Below are 18,527 nucleotides of genomic sequence, written 5' to 3'. Positions count from 1 at the left end.
GCGCCACTTCCCTGCTGGTTGGAGGACCCATCCACTGAGAGCATCCACTGTGACCCTAACTCCACCTCTTGAGGGTCTCCTCCTGATGAGAGCTCTGCCACAAAGTCAGCATAGACTTTCCCTTTGATGGATCCCCTGGGTTCATATTGGATATCGAACTCTGACAACTCCACCGCCCAGCGAACCATCCTCCCCGCTACATCTGGCTTCCGAAGTATTTTCTGGATGTGGAGGTTCGCCATCACCACCACTGTGAAACTGTGGAAATAGTGGCGGAGCCTTCTGGCTGAGAACACCACTGCTAGCACCGCCTTCTCCAATGACTGGTACCTCAATTCTAGGCCTTGCAAGGCCTTGCTTACGAAGTAGATGGGCTTCTGCACTTGGTCTTGCTCCTGGACCAACACAGAGATAATGGCCTACTCTGTTACCGCGAAGTATAATCGGAGGGGGATACCTATTTGTGGCTTACAAAGCACAGGTGGCGTCGCCAAGTATTCCTTCAACTTGAGGAACGTTGCTTCACACTCATATGTCCATGCAAAATGGCTATTCTTCTTGAGGCATTGGAAGTAGGGGTGGCCTTTCTCCCCTCCAGCAGACACAAACCTTAACAAAGCTGCCATCCTCCCGGTCAATTGCTGAACTTCTTTGATTGATGTTGGGCTTCTCATGGCGATGATAGCCGCACACTTATCGGGGTTCGCCTCTATCCCCCCTCTCGGTGAGCATAAATCCCAAGAACTTCCCTGCTTTCACACCAAAAACGCACTTTTCTGGGTTTAATTTGAGGCCATACTTTGATATGGTAACAAATAACTCTTTCAGATCCGCTGCGTGCTGTCCTCTTTCGTGTGAAGTCACCACCATGTCATCTACGTAGGCCTGCACGTTCCTTCCCAGCATGGGTGCAAGGACCTTGTCCATCAGCCTCTGATAAGTGGCGCCTGCATTCTTCAACTCAAATGGCATCATCTTATAACAGTAGCTGCTTGTCTCCGTCATGAACGTTGTTTTACTCTCATCCCTTGGATACATCTTGATCTGATTGTAACATGAGAATGCATCCAAGAAACTCAGCATCTTGGAGCCCGAGGCGCTATCCACTAACGCATCAATGTTGGGCAGCGGATACGAGTCCTTTGGGCATGCTTTGTTCAAATCTGTGAAATCGACGCACATCCTCCACTTCTCATTTGCCTTTTTCACTAGAACTACGTTGGCCAACCACTCAGGGTATTGTCTCTCCCTGATTGCCCGGCACTTAGCAGCTTCTGCGTCTCTTCCTTCAAGACGAGGCATCGTTCTTCGTTGAACTTCCTCATTCTCTGTCGCACAGGGCAAACCTTGGCGTCCATGATAAGATGGTGGCACAAAAAGTCTGGGTCGATGCCTGACATGTCCGCCACAGTCCATGCAAAGGCATCTAGATGGCGCGAGATCACTGCAACTACCTCTTCTTGTTCTTCCTGGCTCAAGAAGCGTCCTAACTTGAACACTTTACCCCCTATCGGCCTTTCTACTACGTTGTATATTGGTTGGGGTTGCTCATTCTGCACGTTCTCTGCGCGAGGCTCATTCATGTGGTCCTCTTCTATAGACGTCGCCCTATCGGATGCATCGGGCATCGCCTCTTCCGACGCTCCTTCCATGGGCGAGGCCTCGGGGAAAACTCCTTCCATCAGAGAGGTAGTACCGCCATTTTCTTCCGTGGACACATCCTTTATAGGCGTCGCCCTTGTGGGCATCGCCTCCTCTGACTCTTCTACCATGGGCGAGGCGTCACCGTATCTTCCTTTGGCGCGTGCATCTTCTATAGGCGTCACTCCCGCAGGTATGGCCTCGACAGGCGTGGACCCCGCGGGCATCGCCTCTTCCAATGATTCTAATTCCATTCGCGAATCTGAAACAGGTGGTCGTTCAATCACCATGACCACGCCTCTCTTTGTCTTCAGGCTATTTTCATAGCACTTTCGGTCCTCTTCCTGATCTGACTTGATAACTATCACCTTGCCACTAAGGTCTGGTAACTTCATTTTCAAGTGGCGTGTGGAGGACACTACCCTTAATCTGTTTAGGGCGGGTCTGCCTAATAAGATGTTATAGGCTGAGTTGGCGTTAACCACCAAATACTGAATGCTCTCGGTGTGCGACGCCGCTCCATCAGTGAACGTCGTTCTCAGCTCTAGGTAGCCACGTACTTCCACTAGGTTATTTGCGAACCCATACAAGCATCCAGTATAGGGTCTCAACAGGTCAGGGGATAACTGTAGCTTGTTGAAGGTCGACCAAAACATGACGTCTGTAGAACTGCCCTGGTAGACGAGAACCCTGTGTACTTTCCTTCCCGCTGTGACTATTGAAATGACCACGGGGTCATTATCGTGTGGGACGACATCCCGTAGGTCAGCTCTTGAGAAGACGAGGTCTGACTCCCACGGGTCATCCGGAAACTCCTCAACAACTGAACTTACTGACCTCACATATTTCTTACGTTGAGAGGCAGTGGGTCCTCCTCCGGAAAAACCTCCAGAAATGGTGTGTACTTCTCCGTGAGTCGGTATTTCGTGTGCTTGACCTTCTTCTGGTGTCGCCATGGTTGTGGTTGTAATGGACCCAGCGAGATAATCTTTTAGGAAACCAGTCTTCACAAGCTTGTCCAACTGATAACCCAGTGCTAAGCAGTTGTTAATATGGTGCCCAAACGCTTCGTGAAACTCGCACCATGACTCCTTGTAGGGCCCTAGTACCTTGTCAGTCTTCACCGGTGGCCTCAACCTGTCAGCTATGTTGGGCACAACAATGAGGTCTTTAAGCTCCACCAAGAAGTTGTGCCTCAGGGGCCTATTTCCTTCTCTCTTTCCCTCTGCTCGTCCCCTGGGCTGGATCCTCCTTGCCTCGTAGGGGCTGGATCCTCTCTTTCCCTCTGCTCGTCACTCCCTGTTGTGGCCTCGTGGACCCTGGAGGGTTGTGCGCGTATATGTGCTTTCGGGCGTGTGGGTGCAACAGTCGTGCATTTCTCGTATACCTCACCCTCAGACGCAATGTGTTCTACCGCCCGACGTCTTATTTCAGCAAAAGTCTTGGGGGCGGCTGCGATTGAGTGATTTGCTGAAAGGCACAGAACACACTCCTTTTCTGAATGTGTACACGATCATAGGCTCGTCTGTGGTATCCACCTTCACCACTTGCGCCCCGAAAAGGCTTATGTACTCTTTCAGGGTCTCACCTTGATACAACTTCACGTCAAACAGGTCGTATGAAACTGGAGGTGGGGCCCTGTTGGCTAAAAATTGCTCTCTGAATAGCCGCGAAAGCTGCGTGAAAGACGTGATGTGACCCTCTGGGAGGCTGATGAACCAATCCATGGCCATCCCAATCAAAGTGCTCATGAAGAGTTTGCACCTTACCAATCCATGATGTGACCCTCTGGGAGGCTGTGGAACGCAGTGAGGTGTGCCTCAGGGTCCTCAATCCTTGTGAAGGTTACTTTGGGCCCCGTGAAAGTGTTGGGGATCGCTGTCTCTAGGATCGCCTGTGAAAATGGCGTTGAGAATTCTCTTGGTGGGGTGGCAGTCTCAGGCTCGTCTACGTCGCGCCATCCGCGACGTTGTTCCTCGTTGGTGCGGTGGAGCTCATCATTTCTCGCCTGAGATCCGCCTGCATGCCCTCTTGCTCCGCTTTTGATGCTGCCATTGCTTCTTGCAACCCTTGCATCATGCCCATTAGTTGTTGCATGGTCATCTCTTCACTCCTAGCGCGTACGAGTCTCATTTTTCGTGGTTTCCGAAAGCCTTCTTGACTATCGTGCGATGTGAGAACTGGAATTGGGTTGGAAATTGCAGCTGGAACTGGAAAACTGTGTGGTGGGGCTGACGTTTTATATCAGCCCCACGGTGGGCGTCAAATGTTCCCATCGGTTGACCAAGGTCGTCTTTATGCGTGGCTCGTCCTCGCGAGCTAGGGCACCTTCGTTCTGCTCCGTCCGTGAGTACTTGAAAAGAAGTGAACAAAGGGGCGCCCTCGCGGCCATTTGCACTCCGACGATCAAGTCATCTAGCGAGAAACATCAAAGGTGACGTACCTCCGTATCAGAACACCGTGACTGTGTGTCCTGAAGGTGGTCCAAGAACTGAGTGGCTAATACTGTGTTGCCCTAATTGTCTGTGCGTACAGTGGGTGCACTGCGAAACAACTAGGGTTTGTGACTCGGTGTAAACTGTGAGAATTAGGTCAAAACCTCTATCCCTCTTCAAACGTCTCAAGGCCCTTTTTTATACACCTCTCGCATTTAAAGCGCGTTAAAGCGCATTGAAAGCGTATAAATATATCCCTTGAAACGTTCGAAACTTAACTGAATTAACGCGTACCTTAGCGAACTTTTAGGAAAGCCTTGATGTTTTCAGTGCTTATTGCCACGTGTTCTTCTGACTTGATCGCTGCTCTACACAGAGTGCCTCACAGCGCCGTAACCCAACTTAGGGTTATTCCATTGTGTGAATCCTCTTTCCTCAAAGTGCATCTGGCGTGGGGGATGACTTTCTTGGTGCCAACTTATGCGCCCCAGCCTCTAGTCATTCGCCCTGGGAGTGTATCTACCTTCCTCTTGTTTCACGCACATGGTTCGCCCCCGGGCGTGGCCCTCTCATGGGTCGTATCTGTCCTAGGGATCTCCAAGAGGTGGTGTGGATACTACACAAGTCAGGTTACTCCCCACTGGTACTGGATATATGGCCTTGAAGCCATCTTTCTCTTCATCACTGTTCTGAGGTACTAAGACCTCTCGTGGTGTCGCCCCCTCCTCGGTCTTTCCTACCCGTGGGTATCGAGAGGCGGTACAGTCGATGCTTTAACCTTAGCGACGCCTCGCCTTGGCGACGCCTCGCCTAGGCGACGCCTATACTAGGCGATGCTTCGTCTTGGCGACGCCTCAAGCGGTCAATTCGTTGACTTTCTTCCTTGGGTCCCCTGAGTGGCCCCCACCATATGATGACCTTTGACTTTGGTCAACGCCCGGGGACGGGACGGTACAGTTTTCAATCTTTTCTCAAAACATCTAAGTATAAACAATCGGTTGTTTCGACAAAACAATCGTTTGTTTTAACTTAGTTTGAAAACATTTTACTTTCACAAAGATTGAGAATGCCTATGTTTTAGATTCGATCAAGGGGTAGATTACAACACTCAAACTACCCCAGAACTAGACTAAACCAGCACAACAACAACAAGCACAACGAAGGCATCAACATCCTTCAAAGAATTTGGATTCTTCAAAGCTTGTATTAAAGGAAAAGAAAGAATAGGGTAAATCCCTTGTGTATATTGAACACATAGGGTTATGTTTATATAGGAAAAGAAACATATGGGCTAAGCCCATTACATAAATATGAAATATCTAACAATATCTATAATATCAAATAATATCTAATTATATCTAATAATATCTAATAATATCTAACACTCCCCCTCAAGCTGGTGCATATAGATCATATGTACCCAGCTTGTTACAAATGTAGTCAATTATAGGCCCTCGTTAGGGTTTAGTAAAAATATCTGCTAATTGATTATTTGAATTAACAAATTTAGTCTTGATATCTCTCGATATAATCTTTTCTCGAATGAAATGACAATCAATCTCAATATGTTTTGTCCTTTCATGAAAAACTGGATTTGAGCTAATATGAAGAGCAGCCTGATTATCACATATAAGTGTCATTTGATTAACCTCTCCAAATTGCAATTCTTTAAGTAACTGTTTAAGCCAAATAAGCTCACAAGTAGCTGAGGCCATAACTCTATATTCTGCTTCTGCACTAGATCTTGCCACAACACTTTGTTTCTTGCTCTTCCAAGAGATCAAGTTATCACCAATGGAGGCACAATAACCAGAAGTTGATCTTCTATCAGATGGAGATCCTGCCCAATCAGCATCTGAATAACAAACGACTTTAGTATGGTTATTATGACCATATAACAAACCTTTTCCAAGAGAGCCTTTAATGTACTTCACTATACGAATGACTGCGTTCCAATGATCTTCACATGGAGAATTAAGAAATTGACTGACCACACTGACTGCAAAGGAAATATCAGGACGAGTAACAGTGAGATAGTTCAATTTTCCAACTAATCTCCTGTACTTCTCAGGATCTGAAAGAGGCTCCCCCTGATTGGGTAGAAGCTTGACATTGGGATCCATGGGAGTATCAACAGATTTCAAATTCATCAACCCAATTACCTCCAAAATATCTAATGCGTATTTTCTTTGAGAGATAACAATACCAGTATTGGATTGTGCTACCTCAATCCCCAAGAAATATCTAAGTTATCCAAGATCTTTGGTCTGAAAGTGTTGACAAAGGTGTTGTTTTACTTGTGAGATGCCATGGTGATCACTACCTGTAAGAACAATGTCATCTACATATACTACAAGATAGATACACCCAGCACTCGAGTGACGATAAAAAACTGAATGATCTCCTTCACTGCGAGTCATACCAAATTGTTGAACAACATTGCTAAATTTTCCAAACCAAGCCCTAGGAGACTGCTTGAGGCCATATAAGGATTTGCGGAGACGACATACCAATCCAGAAGACTCCCCCTCAGCAACAAACCCGGGAGGTTGCTCCATATAAATTTCTTCCTGCAAATCCCCATTAAGAAAAGTATTTTTGACATCCAGTTGATAAAGAGGCATTTGTTGAAGAGCAGCCATAGCTATGAATAAGCGAACAAATGCCATCTTTGCTACTAGAGAAAAAGTATCACCATAGTCTAAACCAAAAATTTGGGTATAACCCTTAGCCACAAGACGAGCTTTGAGATGATCAATAGTACCATCAGAACCAACTTGATAGCAAAAATCCACCTGCAACCAACAACAGATTTCTTGGATGGCAAAGGAACAAGTTCCCAAGTTCCATTATTCTGAAGCGCATTCATTTCATCAAGCATGGCCTGACGCCAACCAGGATGACCTAAGGCATCACCTACAGATTTTGGAATGGATACATAAGAAATAGACGAAAGGCAGGTATAAAAGGGTTGAGATAGTCTATGGTAACTCAAGCAGTATAATGTGGAGAGGGATTACGAGTAGAACATATACCTTTACGAATAGCAATAGGAAGATCAGGTTCAACAGTCGGAGGTTCAACTGTAGGAGCCGAAGGAGGATGAGGTGTTGGCACCGGAACAGAGTCTGTTGATGGACGATGAGACGTTTGACGACGACTATACACCTGAAGAGTTGGTGGCGGTGGTTAATCGTTAGGTGCACTAGGCACAACAAGAGGAATATTAACTTGATTAGATGAAGAAATTGAAGGAGAAGGACAAGACTTAAAGTAAAGGGAAGATTCACTGAAGCTGACATCTGCTGAAATAAAATAACGGTTTAAGGACGGTGAGAAACATTTATATCCTTTTTGTGATCTAGTGAACCCAAAAAAGACACATTTGTGTGACTTACGAGATAATTTATCAAGAGCATGACTAAAATTATGAACAAAACATGTGGACCCAAAAACTTTGGGAGGTAAAGAGTGGAGAGGGTCATGTGGAAATAAAATAGAATGAGGAATTTTGTTATCTAAAACTGAAGATGGCATGCGATTAATGAGATAACATGCACTAACATCACCCCAAAAACGCTGAGGAACATCACCATGGATTAAAATAGTACGAGTTGTTTCAACAAGATGTCTATTCTTGCGCTCAGCTACCCCATTTTGTTGAGGTGTATAAGCACATGAAGTTTGATGAATAATACCATGAGAAGCCATAAAATTTTTAAAAGAACGAGAAAGATACTCACGTCCATTATCACTGCGCAAAATTCAGATGGAAATTCCAAATTGATTTTTAATTTCATTGTAAAATATTTGAAATATAGAAAACAAATCAGAACGGTTTTTCATTGAAAATACCCAAGTACATCTTGAATAATCATCAATAAAAGTAACAAAATACTGAAATCCTAAATTAGACTTAATACGACTTGGTCCCCAAATGTCAGAGTGAACTAAGGCAAAAGGAGATGAAGCACGTTGTGAGACACTACCGAGAAAAGAACTACGAATGTGCTTCCCTAACTAACACGACTCACACGATAAAGTAGACACATTAGACAAACTTGGAACAAGCTGCTGCATCTTGGCAAGACTAGGATGACCCAACCGAGCATGAATGAGAGATGAAGAATCCATAATTGTGCCAACATGTGCAGAGATTTGTAGTTGATAAAGTCCACGAGACTCACATCCGGTGCCAATCATCCGTCCCGAACTCCGGTCCTGTAAAGTAACAGAATCTTTGGTAAAAGAAATAACAAAATCAAGGGAACGGGTGAGACGACTAATGGATAATAAGTTAAATGGAGACCCAGGGACATACAAAACATTATCAATAGATAAAGAAGAAAAAAGATTAACAGTACCAACACCATGTGATGGTACCCTATATCCATTGGTCATGGTAACCGAAGGTAAATAACCGGTAGTAGATAACCGAAGGCAACAGAAGCCATGGAACTAGGGTTCTGACGATCCTCATACCATTTAAGAAATTCATTGAAAATAGCAGGCTGACTTGGGGTATCAATTGAAGTATGGTCCATGGTAGAAGGTTGCACAGGGGCAATTTGAGCAACCGCAACAGATCTAGGAGGACGACCATGTAAGGTATAACATCTGTCAATTTTGTGGCCAATTTTGCCACAATGGTCACACTTGTGACGCCCTTTGCCCGGCTTGTGAGGGCGAGTACGATCATTATGCTGAGAGACTAAAGCAGAATAGTCATCAACATGAGACGTTATATCAATGGTGTGTTTACCTGGCACGTGCAAAAGGGTAGAACAAGTGGAAGTAAAATTGGGCACAATAGGAGATACCAAAATTTGATCACGAACGTGAGAATAATCATCAGGAAGGCCATGTAAACCCAATAACATGAAGAACTTGGATCTTTGTTCTAGTTCTTGAGAAGGAGTAGAGGCAGGAGGTAATAACTCATTAAAATCATGAAGAAGAGCATGAAGTTTACCTAGATATTCTGCCATTGTACCATCAAGACGTTTGGGAGCAACAATTGTGAGAAGATTTTGACACACACCATAAAGACATTGAGTATCATTGGTGTATAATAATTTTGCTTATTCCCAAACTTCTGAACATGTCTCATAGGTACGAAAAATTTGTTTTAAAGATGAGTGAATGGTCGATTTGATAACAATCCATAATTGAGCATCAATTTTCAACCAACGGAAAACCTCATTTTCAGCAACAGTAGGATGAGTAAGATGATCAACATAACCTTGACTCTTAAGCCATAATTTAATATCTGATGCCCAAGTTTCATAATTGGTTCCATCCAATTTGTCAATGGAAAGATGAACATTGACGTAATTAGTATAAATAGATGAATCCGGCATAATGACTGCAGAAGAAGCCACAGTGGTAGCGGCAGCGGAAGACGCCATAGCGGCAGCGGAAGCGGAAGAAGCCATAGAAGATAAGGACAAATCCAGTCACCGGTTAATTGGCGGCAACAACAAAGATGAAGGCTCCGGCAACGTCTCTAGCGAAGGCTCCGACGAGGGTCCGGCGGCTGCTCCAGCGAGGTGGTGGTAGCTCCGGCGAGACAATGGGCGGTGGCTGGAAAATTCCAGTGAATAGTGGGTTCACCAATAGAAATTGAACCCTAAACCCTAACCTTATGCTGTAGATACCATATTAAAGGAAAAGAAAGAATAGGGTAAATCCCTTGTGTATATTGAACACATAGGGTTATGTTTATATAGGAAAAGAAACATATGGGCTAAGCCCATTACATAAATATGAGATATCTAACAATATCTATAATATCTCATAATATCTAACAGCTTTAACACCACTTGGTTCAACAAAAAGTACTTGATAACATGGATCACATCATCCTTAATATCCCAGTTATTCTTGATGAAATAGAAATTAAATGTATCTTGCTCAAGACTTTTGTACTATCACATTGGTTAACATCCTCCTTAATTTCTAGTTCTTATATTTCTCTGCATATTCAACATTGTCGTACGATGTTAGGGATGGAAATACTACATTCCCAAGTTGAACCTCATTTATATGTGTAACACTCTTTGCTAGAAATATTCTTTTACGGTGACTCTAACCACCCATGGTTCCTCACACCATTTCCTTTGCACCATTAAACCTTTAATCTCATTTCTTTTATTCCTCCACCTAATTCTAGAGTGAAAATACTTATAATTTGTATCACCCTGTTCTAACCATTTATATCATGCTTTCTATTTGAGTATTGAATTCTCTTTTCCACAAACCAATCTAAATTCACTTAACAACCTCAATCTTTGAGTCTTCTACTTTCATTTAGGTCACTATTATTATCCAACTATCAATGTCCATGATCTCAATTATTAATTGTTTGTTCCTAGTGGTGGTGATGTTAAAAACCTATGTATTCAATTTATTAAAATCACATTTTAGTTTCTTAAGTTTTTCTTTTACTATAGTAATCTGATTATCGGTTCCTATATATTTCTCCCATCTTTCCTTGATCATGTCTTTGATTCCAGAATGAGATTATCATACATTCAAACATCTAAACGATCTAGGTCCCCAATAAAAAATATAACTCTTTAAAACTATAGGGCAATGATCAGATACAAGTCGATTTAGAATATATTGTGTGCATCCTGGCCATTGATCAAACCACTCTAAGATACAAGTTCCCTGCCAATCCTACTTTTAGTTATTCCATTTGGCCTATACCGCATGTATTTTCTTCCAATTAGTGGCACATCTAAGAGTTCCATACTAAAGATGAATTCATTAAACTTCCTATTCTCTACAGTGCACCTCCCCTCTATTTACACATTTCCTCTCACTAAGCTTCCTCACAACATTAAAGTCCTCAATAACACACCAACAATTACATAGTTGTGACCTTCTAATTTGTTTTATTTACTCCTACAAAGAAAATTTGATTTTAAATTTTGTAGGAGAATACACATTGACAATGACTGCCGGTAGAAGCATGTTATCAAACGATTTTCTATACTTTCCTATTAGTGCAACATAACATGTACCAATTAATTTTCTTTCACAGTTGAATGTTTCTTTGCACCACATGCTCAATACACCTCCTTGATGGCTGCCTTTTCTAGGATTTACTATCACCTCCTATCCTCCCAAGGATGTGTAGGGTTGTGCCTTATGCCTCATATTTAACCTAGTTGGGCTTGGGCTAAGTGACTACTCGCTTGGGCATGATTGGGCTTGCCTGGGCAAGTTGGACGAGAAAAAACCCAACTTCTCTAGAGTGATCTCACCTAGGCGAGATTGGGTTCGCTTGGGCGAGTTCCTCTTGAGTGCTTTTGGCTTAGGTGAGTTTGGGCGAGTTCTTGAGCATTCCAGCTTTCTCTTTTCATCTTGTTTATTCTCCTTTAACCCTTTCATCTTCATTTTCCCATACAATCCTGAAATTAACACAAATTTGGGAATAAATCGTTCTTATTCATATTATAATCACAAAATATGTAAAAATGTTTAAATTCATAACTTACGTGTTAAACTATAATTATTTTATCAATAAATATCCACAAGTACCTATATTTTAATATGAAATATTACTAAAATATGGAACTTGTCAACAACCAGATTCCCCTTACGCCAAAATACAACCAGTGATGTGGAGAGTTGTGCTTACGTGGCATGGGCAGTTTTGTCATTTTAGCAAGGTAGATGAAAATGGGAAAATTGGAAATGAAAGGAAGTTTGAGTAAATATGCATGTCTTTTAAAGAGATGAAATATTTTCATTACCAAGATAGCGAAAAACGAAAATTGAAAAGGCAGAGCAAGTAAAGGAACAAGTAGAAGTAGAGGAACAACGAAGAAGGTCACGTTTTGTACTGTGCAATAAGAATTTGTGTGATTGGCACTGTGAATTCCATTTGTGTGGTCGATACTGACAAAGAAGGAAGACGACGAAAAAGAGAAGATACGAAGGTAACTATGGTAAGTAATGCAAAAATTTCGAATATGGCTATTTTAGGTTTAGGATTTTGAAGGGATTGTTTGTTGTTTGTCGCGATTGTGGGCATTCTGTTTTGAATCAATTTCTTTTTTACTGCGGTGGTGACCGTTCTATTTTGTGGTCGTGGTGGTCTGCATTGTTGTTGTTATTTATTGATGTGTTTAGGGTTTATTTAAAATTTTTGTTGGCGTGATTAGTTTATTTGAGAATGTGGTGGCATTGGTATGGCGTGTTCTATACTCTGTTTTATTTGTTTTTTTTTATGAAATGAAGTGTTTTTTAATGTTGGGAAAATGGCAGGTTCATGCTCATAGAAATTATTCTCTCGTGGAGGAGACAAATTGAAGGTATTGTTTTCTATATTATGTTGATAGTAGTTGAATTTTTTGTTTTCTATATTATGTCAATATGTAGTCCTCTCCATTTGGAAACTTAAAACCCTAATTTAGAAAGGCAAGGAGAGACCACACGTCCACTCTCTACGCCCACACGACCAAGACATCAATTAGAAGAACTTGGAACCTTATAAACACACAAATGAAACTTAAATTCGGCCATGTGCGACTAAAACCAAGAGGAGGTGTCAAAATTTGTTGCAGCTGCACTAGTCCACCTTAGCTCCACATCCTTAGATTATTGTGTGTAGAGTCTCTCTTTAAATAAGAGGTTTATCCCTTTATACTCACTCTGAATCTTGGAATGATAATTGAATTACATTTTACATATATTCGTTTTACAAAGTCAAAAAAATATGAGTATTCTTTTTCTAGGTTCTCAAACTAAGAAATATTTCTTAAAAGAGTGCTTCTCGAATTTCTCTTAAGAAAATAAAATAAAAAATTAAAATTCTTTCAATAAGTATTCTGCTCGTGCTTGGATGCTTCCACTATTTTTCCTTAATTAGATTTATACTAAACTCATGAAATTATTATGACTAGTTAAGCGATTCACGAGATTCACAAACTAATATATTAAAATAATTACTTCTATTATTATTGCTAGTAATGCCAATTATTATTGTCTAATGTTCCTAAGTTTATTTGGTTCATGTTAGAAATGGGGATGGTTAGGGAGGAACGATGGAGGAAACCAGAGGTTCGTAAGCAGTCATCATCATCAAACAACCATACTACATTCTTTTTTTCCAATTTTCCAGATAACCATGGTGAATATGATATGCTTAAGTTGTTTCAGAGGTGATCGAGCTAGGGTGAAAGAGGTGTTTATATCACGTCGTGTTAATAGGTGGGGAAGAAGATTTGGGTTTGTGAGATTTTTTGATGTAGAAAATGTGGTTCGTTTGGAGAAGGAGTTGGATCGCACCTATACGTTAGAATATATGGCCTTAAACAAGAAGGAGAGGGGTGAATTGTTTAAAAGGAATTTTTGAAATTTTTTTTAGGTTTAATGAAATTCTTTGTATAAATCCAGAACAAGAATCAAGTTAGCCAAGAACTCAAGCAGTTATGCAACAATACATAGAAAAACAATCGGTTGTTTCTTCGAAACAATTGGTTGTTTATATTAGCTAAGCTTAAAACATAATTAAAAAGAGTTCAGGGTAAGAGAGAATCACACAAACAACTTATACTTGTTCAGTCTTAAACCAAGAGCTACATCCAGTACCCAGAATACCACTAGGTAATCCACTAAGCAATCAAACCAGATTGCAAAACACAAACCACCAAAGTAGTGACCTTGAACCCTTCAAGAAACACACTGCCTTTAGCAAACCACACCAAGAGTATTGATCTTAAACACCTCAAGAACACACAATACTCCTTAACAACACAACACAAGAAATACAATAGGTTTAGAAAGGATTACACCTTATCACAGTACAATCTGAATTGAATACAATTACAATCCTATTCCACTCTCTCTTGAAAATCCAAAGCTTGATGTGAATCTTGAAATCTTAGAATCAAATCTGTCAAACTGAATTTCTCAAAGTTGTTTCTTACTTATTTGAAAACATAAACAAACCATTTATATTTTCCTAAGATTGGTCAAAGCAATTAATGAAGGAGCGTATTCAGTTAGAAAACATTTAAAACAGATTCACCATTCAAAACTGAATTCTGTTAGGACTTTCAAAGAAACAATCGGTAGTAATCACGAAACAATTGATTGTTTTGGCTTGACAGTTAAGTCAACCAAACCAAACACCTTTAAACCTTTTTCAAAAAATCCTAAGAGTAAAACAACCGGTTGATTCGACAAAATAACAGGTTGTTTTTCACTTAGTTGGAAAAATACTTACTTTCAAAAAGGTTTTAATTCACATCAATTTTAGATTCAACAAAGAAGTGAATCACACTTCATTCTACCTAGATCCCACCCAAACACAACAGCAACACCAACCTTTCATCAAACACCTTGGATTTGGATTCTTCAAAGCACTTGATCACACTTGTGTATGAACAAAAAGGTGGTGTGGCCAATGTGGTTAGAACAATCAGAAATAATGAAGCTCACAAAGAAGGTATGCGGAAGGGTAAGGAGGTATGAATGGAAAAAAGAGGGAACGAAACTCAAAGGGATGGGAAGGGGAAACAGTCTTATGCAGAGGCATTAAAAAGGCCTACACAAGACCAGTGGAGAGGTCCCATCATCACGACCAGGTCCAATGTGTTACCTTGGATGCCCAAAAGTGTGGTTGGCCAAATGTCACCTGGGTTAACATATGATTTGTTATGTGAAGAATGTGTGAAATGGTGGATGAGCATGTTTAAGGTGAGATATATGGGTGATAACTTGGTTCTCTTAACTCCCAAGGAAGGAGAACGAATGGAAAACATCATCAAGCTAAATAACGAATGGTTCGTTTGTTTATTTGAGGATTTAAAACCATGGTTCGAATCATATGTAGCTGATCATAAAATTATATGGGTGAGATGTTATGGGCTACCCTTATCGTTGTGGAGTAAAGATTGTTTTTCGCAGGTTGTTGGGGAAGTGGCATCTCTGGTTGATATCGACGAAGCTACGTCTGCCTGGGATAACTTGGAGTATGCCCGTCTGCAGGTGCGCCAAGTAAAATCCTGCAAGGTAGAATTATCTAAGAGGTTCCAAATTAATGGACAAATATATAATATTAGCATCATAGAGGAGATGGTAAGTCAGGGGGAGGAGAATGCAAGTGTATCAGGTATCAGTATGCTTCCTCTGATAGTATTTCGTTGACGGAGTCCTTCGTGGAAGAAACAATTCTTTTGGTGAATTTTGGTGATGAAGAGGGAGGGAACACAAGTGAGGTTTTACGGTGGGATGCGGTGCCCAAAGGGGATGTTCAGACCGGGTCAACACTACAGACAAAAAGGATGCAAGAAGGGGAATGTTTTGAGGGCTTTATTGAGTGTCAGCAGAAAAGGAAGTCCCTTTTTCCAGAATAGGATTGAGTGAGCAGGTGTATTTTGGGGAGAATGCAGCTTTGTTTGTCACCAAGCAGGTCAACGTTGCGTGCGCGTTATTACAAAACTCCCTTGTTAACCTAGTTGAAGTGGTTGAAACATCCAGTGCAATTTGTGCTAGGTCCAAACCAAGTGAAGCCCATTTTTTTCGAAAAGAATATCAGGCCCAATCAGCAATCAGAGGAGGACCCGTTGCAGGATTAAGTTACAATGTAAGTGAGGATTGCGTGGTGGATGGTGACGGGCATTCATCGAAACTGGAAGGAGAGAGGGCAGAAAAAACCGTAGGCGCCACCACCGATGACGACGCAAACCCATCGCTAGTCATAGAGGTTTCCAAACCAATCTTTCCAATCACACTCTTTTTTGCGTTGGAGAAGATGATGGGGAATGCTCCGAGCAGGTGAGGAACGCGTTTTTGAGTGGGAAGGACGCGGTGGATGGTGACGAGCATTCATCGGAACTCGAAGGAGAGAGGGCGGAAAAAACCGTAGGCGCCACCACCGACGGCGACGCAAACCCATCGCCGGTCATAGAGGGTTTCCAAACCAATCTTCCCAATCACCCTCTTTTTTGTGTTGGAGAAGATGACGGGGAATGCTCTGAGCAGGTGAGGAACGCATTTTTGAGTGGGAAGGATGCGGTGGATGGTGACGGGCAATCATCAGAACTCGAAAGAGAGAGGGCGGGAAAAACCGTAGGCACCACTACCAACATCGACGCAAACCCAAACCCATCGTCTGTCACAACGGGTTTCCAAACCAATCTTACCAATCACCCTCAATTTTGCGTGGGAGAAGATGACAGGGAATGCTCTGAGTAGGTAAGGAACACGTTTTTGAGAGGGAAGGAAGGAGGAGTAATAGAGGAAGCCTACAAAACACCATACAGGGTCCGCTAGCTACGAATGAAGTGGGAGCAAGATGATTGCACGGTGCAACAACGGTGGCGGTCCAAGGGAGGATCGAGGTCCATTTATTACGACAACAAGTCTTCAACTAGGTTAAATTCAAACTTCTTAGCTATGTTTGATAATGGTATTATAGACTGCAATAATCAAATTAGGAAAGAAGAAGTGGAAGCCGAGTCTGTCAGAATTTGGGACCTGGGTAAAAAATTGGGGACGACTTGCTCAAGGGAGGTAAGGGATCATTAGTGAACCGGACTGCATGAAGATGTCTAAAGAGGGTATCAATATCGGTGTGCCATGATTATTGTTAATTTGAATATCAGAGGTATGAGGGGGGAGGGTACGAAGATAAAATATTTAAAGCATATTATTGCTGAGGGAGCGGAATTTGTGTGCATACAGGAGACTAAAATTGCGGAGTTTTCAGATAACAAATGTTTCTCAATTTGGGGGGATTGTAATGTTGGGTGGGTACATAACGAAGGTGTAAATGGGGCAGGGAGTACTCTATCTATGTGGCACAAAGAAACGTTCCGCTACGATAATCATGTTATTGGTAGTGGATTCATAACTATATTTGGCCAGCATATTAAGTTAAATTGTCAGTGTCTTGTGATTAACGTTATGCAACATTTAATTTAAGTGACAAAATAGAAATGTGGAAAGAATTGACAGCCCTCAAAAGTACATGCCAGAATATGGCGTGGTGTGGTGATTTCAATGCTGTTAAGGGTGTTGAAGAAAGGAAAGGGATTTGAGGTTATGCTAGCCAAAGGAATGAGATTTGTGGCTTTAATGACTTTATTGATAAGAATTTGTTGTTGGATTTACCTATTGTAGGTAAGAAGTTTACGTGGTACAAAGCAGATGGTTCAGCTAAAAGTAGGCTAGATAGAGTTCTTGTTTCTGAAGAGTGGCTTCATATGTGGCCTGTGTGTAAACAATACATTCAACCGAGGGTGATATCAGATCATTGTGCGTTAGTGGTGAAGTCTTAGGATAAAGACTGGGGTCCGAAGACCTTCAAATCTATAGATGTTTGGCTAACGAAACCTGGCTTCAAAGAATTGGTGAAGGATAAATGGTATTCATATGTTGTGCAGGGTAATAGTATTTCTAAGTTCAAAGATAAATTGAAACTTCTGAAGAATGACCTCAAAGAGCGGAATAGGAATGTGTTTGGGAGCATGGAAGAGAATAAGAAGAGGATTGTGAAGGAAATTGAACACCTAGATATCAAGGATGCTAACAATGATCTAGAAGAAAGTGATAAACTGAGAAGATTGGAGTTGTTGAGTCAACTGAGAATGTTGGATAAAAATTTGGAATCTCTTTTCAAACAAAAAGCTAGATCAAATTGGCTTAAACATGGGGATTCAAATTCCAAATTTTATCATTCTGTTATCAGATGGAGAGGACTTAGAAATGAAGTCAAAGTGTTGGAAGAAGATAACCAATGGTGTGAGGAGCTAGAGGTTGTAAGAAGGGAAGTAAAAAGAGTGTTCGAACAAAGATTCAAGGCCACACCCGATTTGAGTGTTAGTCTTGGAGTCGTGGACTTTAAGTCCTTGCCTAGGGAGGTTAGCTTAAAACTGATTGCTGATTTTACTAAGGATGAAGTAAAACAAGCAGTTTGCCAGTGTGACTGATGTGATTCCACTAGCCATATAGAGAAAGGTTCTTGACCTTCTTAGGAATCACCTTGAGTTGGACATTATAGAGGCACTTTTCTTAGAGTTGGATCATTGTTCTAAGACAAGAACTCACCAAAAACTAGTACCAAATCCCAAACTCATTTGGATGAACCAATTTTAGTCAAATTGAACCGAACAAAAGAGTAAGAAAAGCAAAGGAACAAGATGAAGGGACAGAATTATAAAACTGCTGAACCAAAATACTCATAAAAACAGCAAGAACACCAAACCAAACTCAAGAACACAAGCTAACTAAAAAACAAATGAAAGAGGAGAAAGGAAGGAGAGAAGAAATGCTCATGAAGATGGAAGGAGGATGGATGATCTCGCCACTAGAAGTGTGGAATGCTCCTAGATGAGAGTGATGCCGCCACTTGAGGACTCCATTGATCCATCAAGATAAGACTAGAGAAGAAGGCTCAAAGCTCTCCAAAGATCACTCAAAATTTGAGTAGAG

General features: G+C 41.6%; 1 protein-coding gene across 1 annotated transcript; it reads left to right on the top strand.

Moving 5' to 3' along the window:
- The first annotated feature begins 16,373 nt into the window (after positions 1-16,373).
- LOC137839055 (uncharacterized) lies at positions 16,374-18,025 on the top strand. Its single transcript, XM_068648183.1, has 3 exons — positions 16,374-16,575; positions 17,217-17,308; positions 17,480-18,025. Exons 1-3 carry the CDS (start codon positions 16,374-16,376, stop codon positions 18,023-18,025), a joined length of 840 nt encoding a protein of 279 aa, XP_068504284.1.
- The last annotated feature ends 502 nt before the right edge of the window (positions 18,026-18,527 follow it).

Source organism: Phaseolus vulgaris, chromosome 3 (genome assembly GCF_000499845.2).
Source record: "Phaseolus vulgaris cultivar G19833 chromosome 3, P. vulgaris v2.0, whole genome shotgun sequence".
NCBI lineage: Eukaryota > Viridiplantae > Streptophyta > Magnoliopsida > Fabales > Fabaceae > Phaseolus > Phaseolus vulgaris.
This window is presented reverse-complemented; position numbering and strand designations above follow the sequence as displayed.

Bases quoted from the DNA above. Each gene is read 5' to 3' on its own strand.
- LOC137839055 (XM_068648183.1), top strand. From the start codon at position 16,374: ATGAAGTGGGAGCAAGATGATTGCACGGTGCAACAACGGTGGCGGTCC. The intron at 16,576-17,216 runs GTAAAAAATTGG...TACCTATTGTAG, and splicing joins TGTCAGAATTTGGGACCTGG to GTAAGAAGTTTACGTGGTAC. The intron at 17,309-17,479 runs GTGTGTAAACAA...TATGTTGTGCAG, and splicing joins AGTGGCTTCATATGTGGCCT to GGTAATAGTATTTCTAAGTT.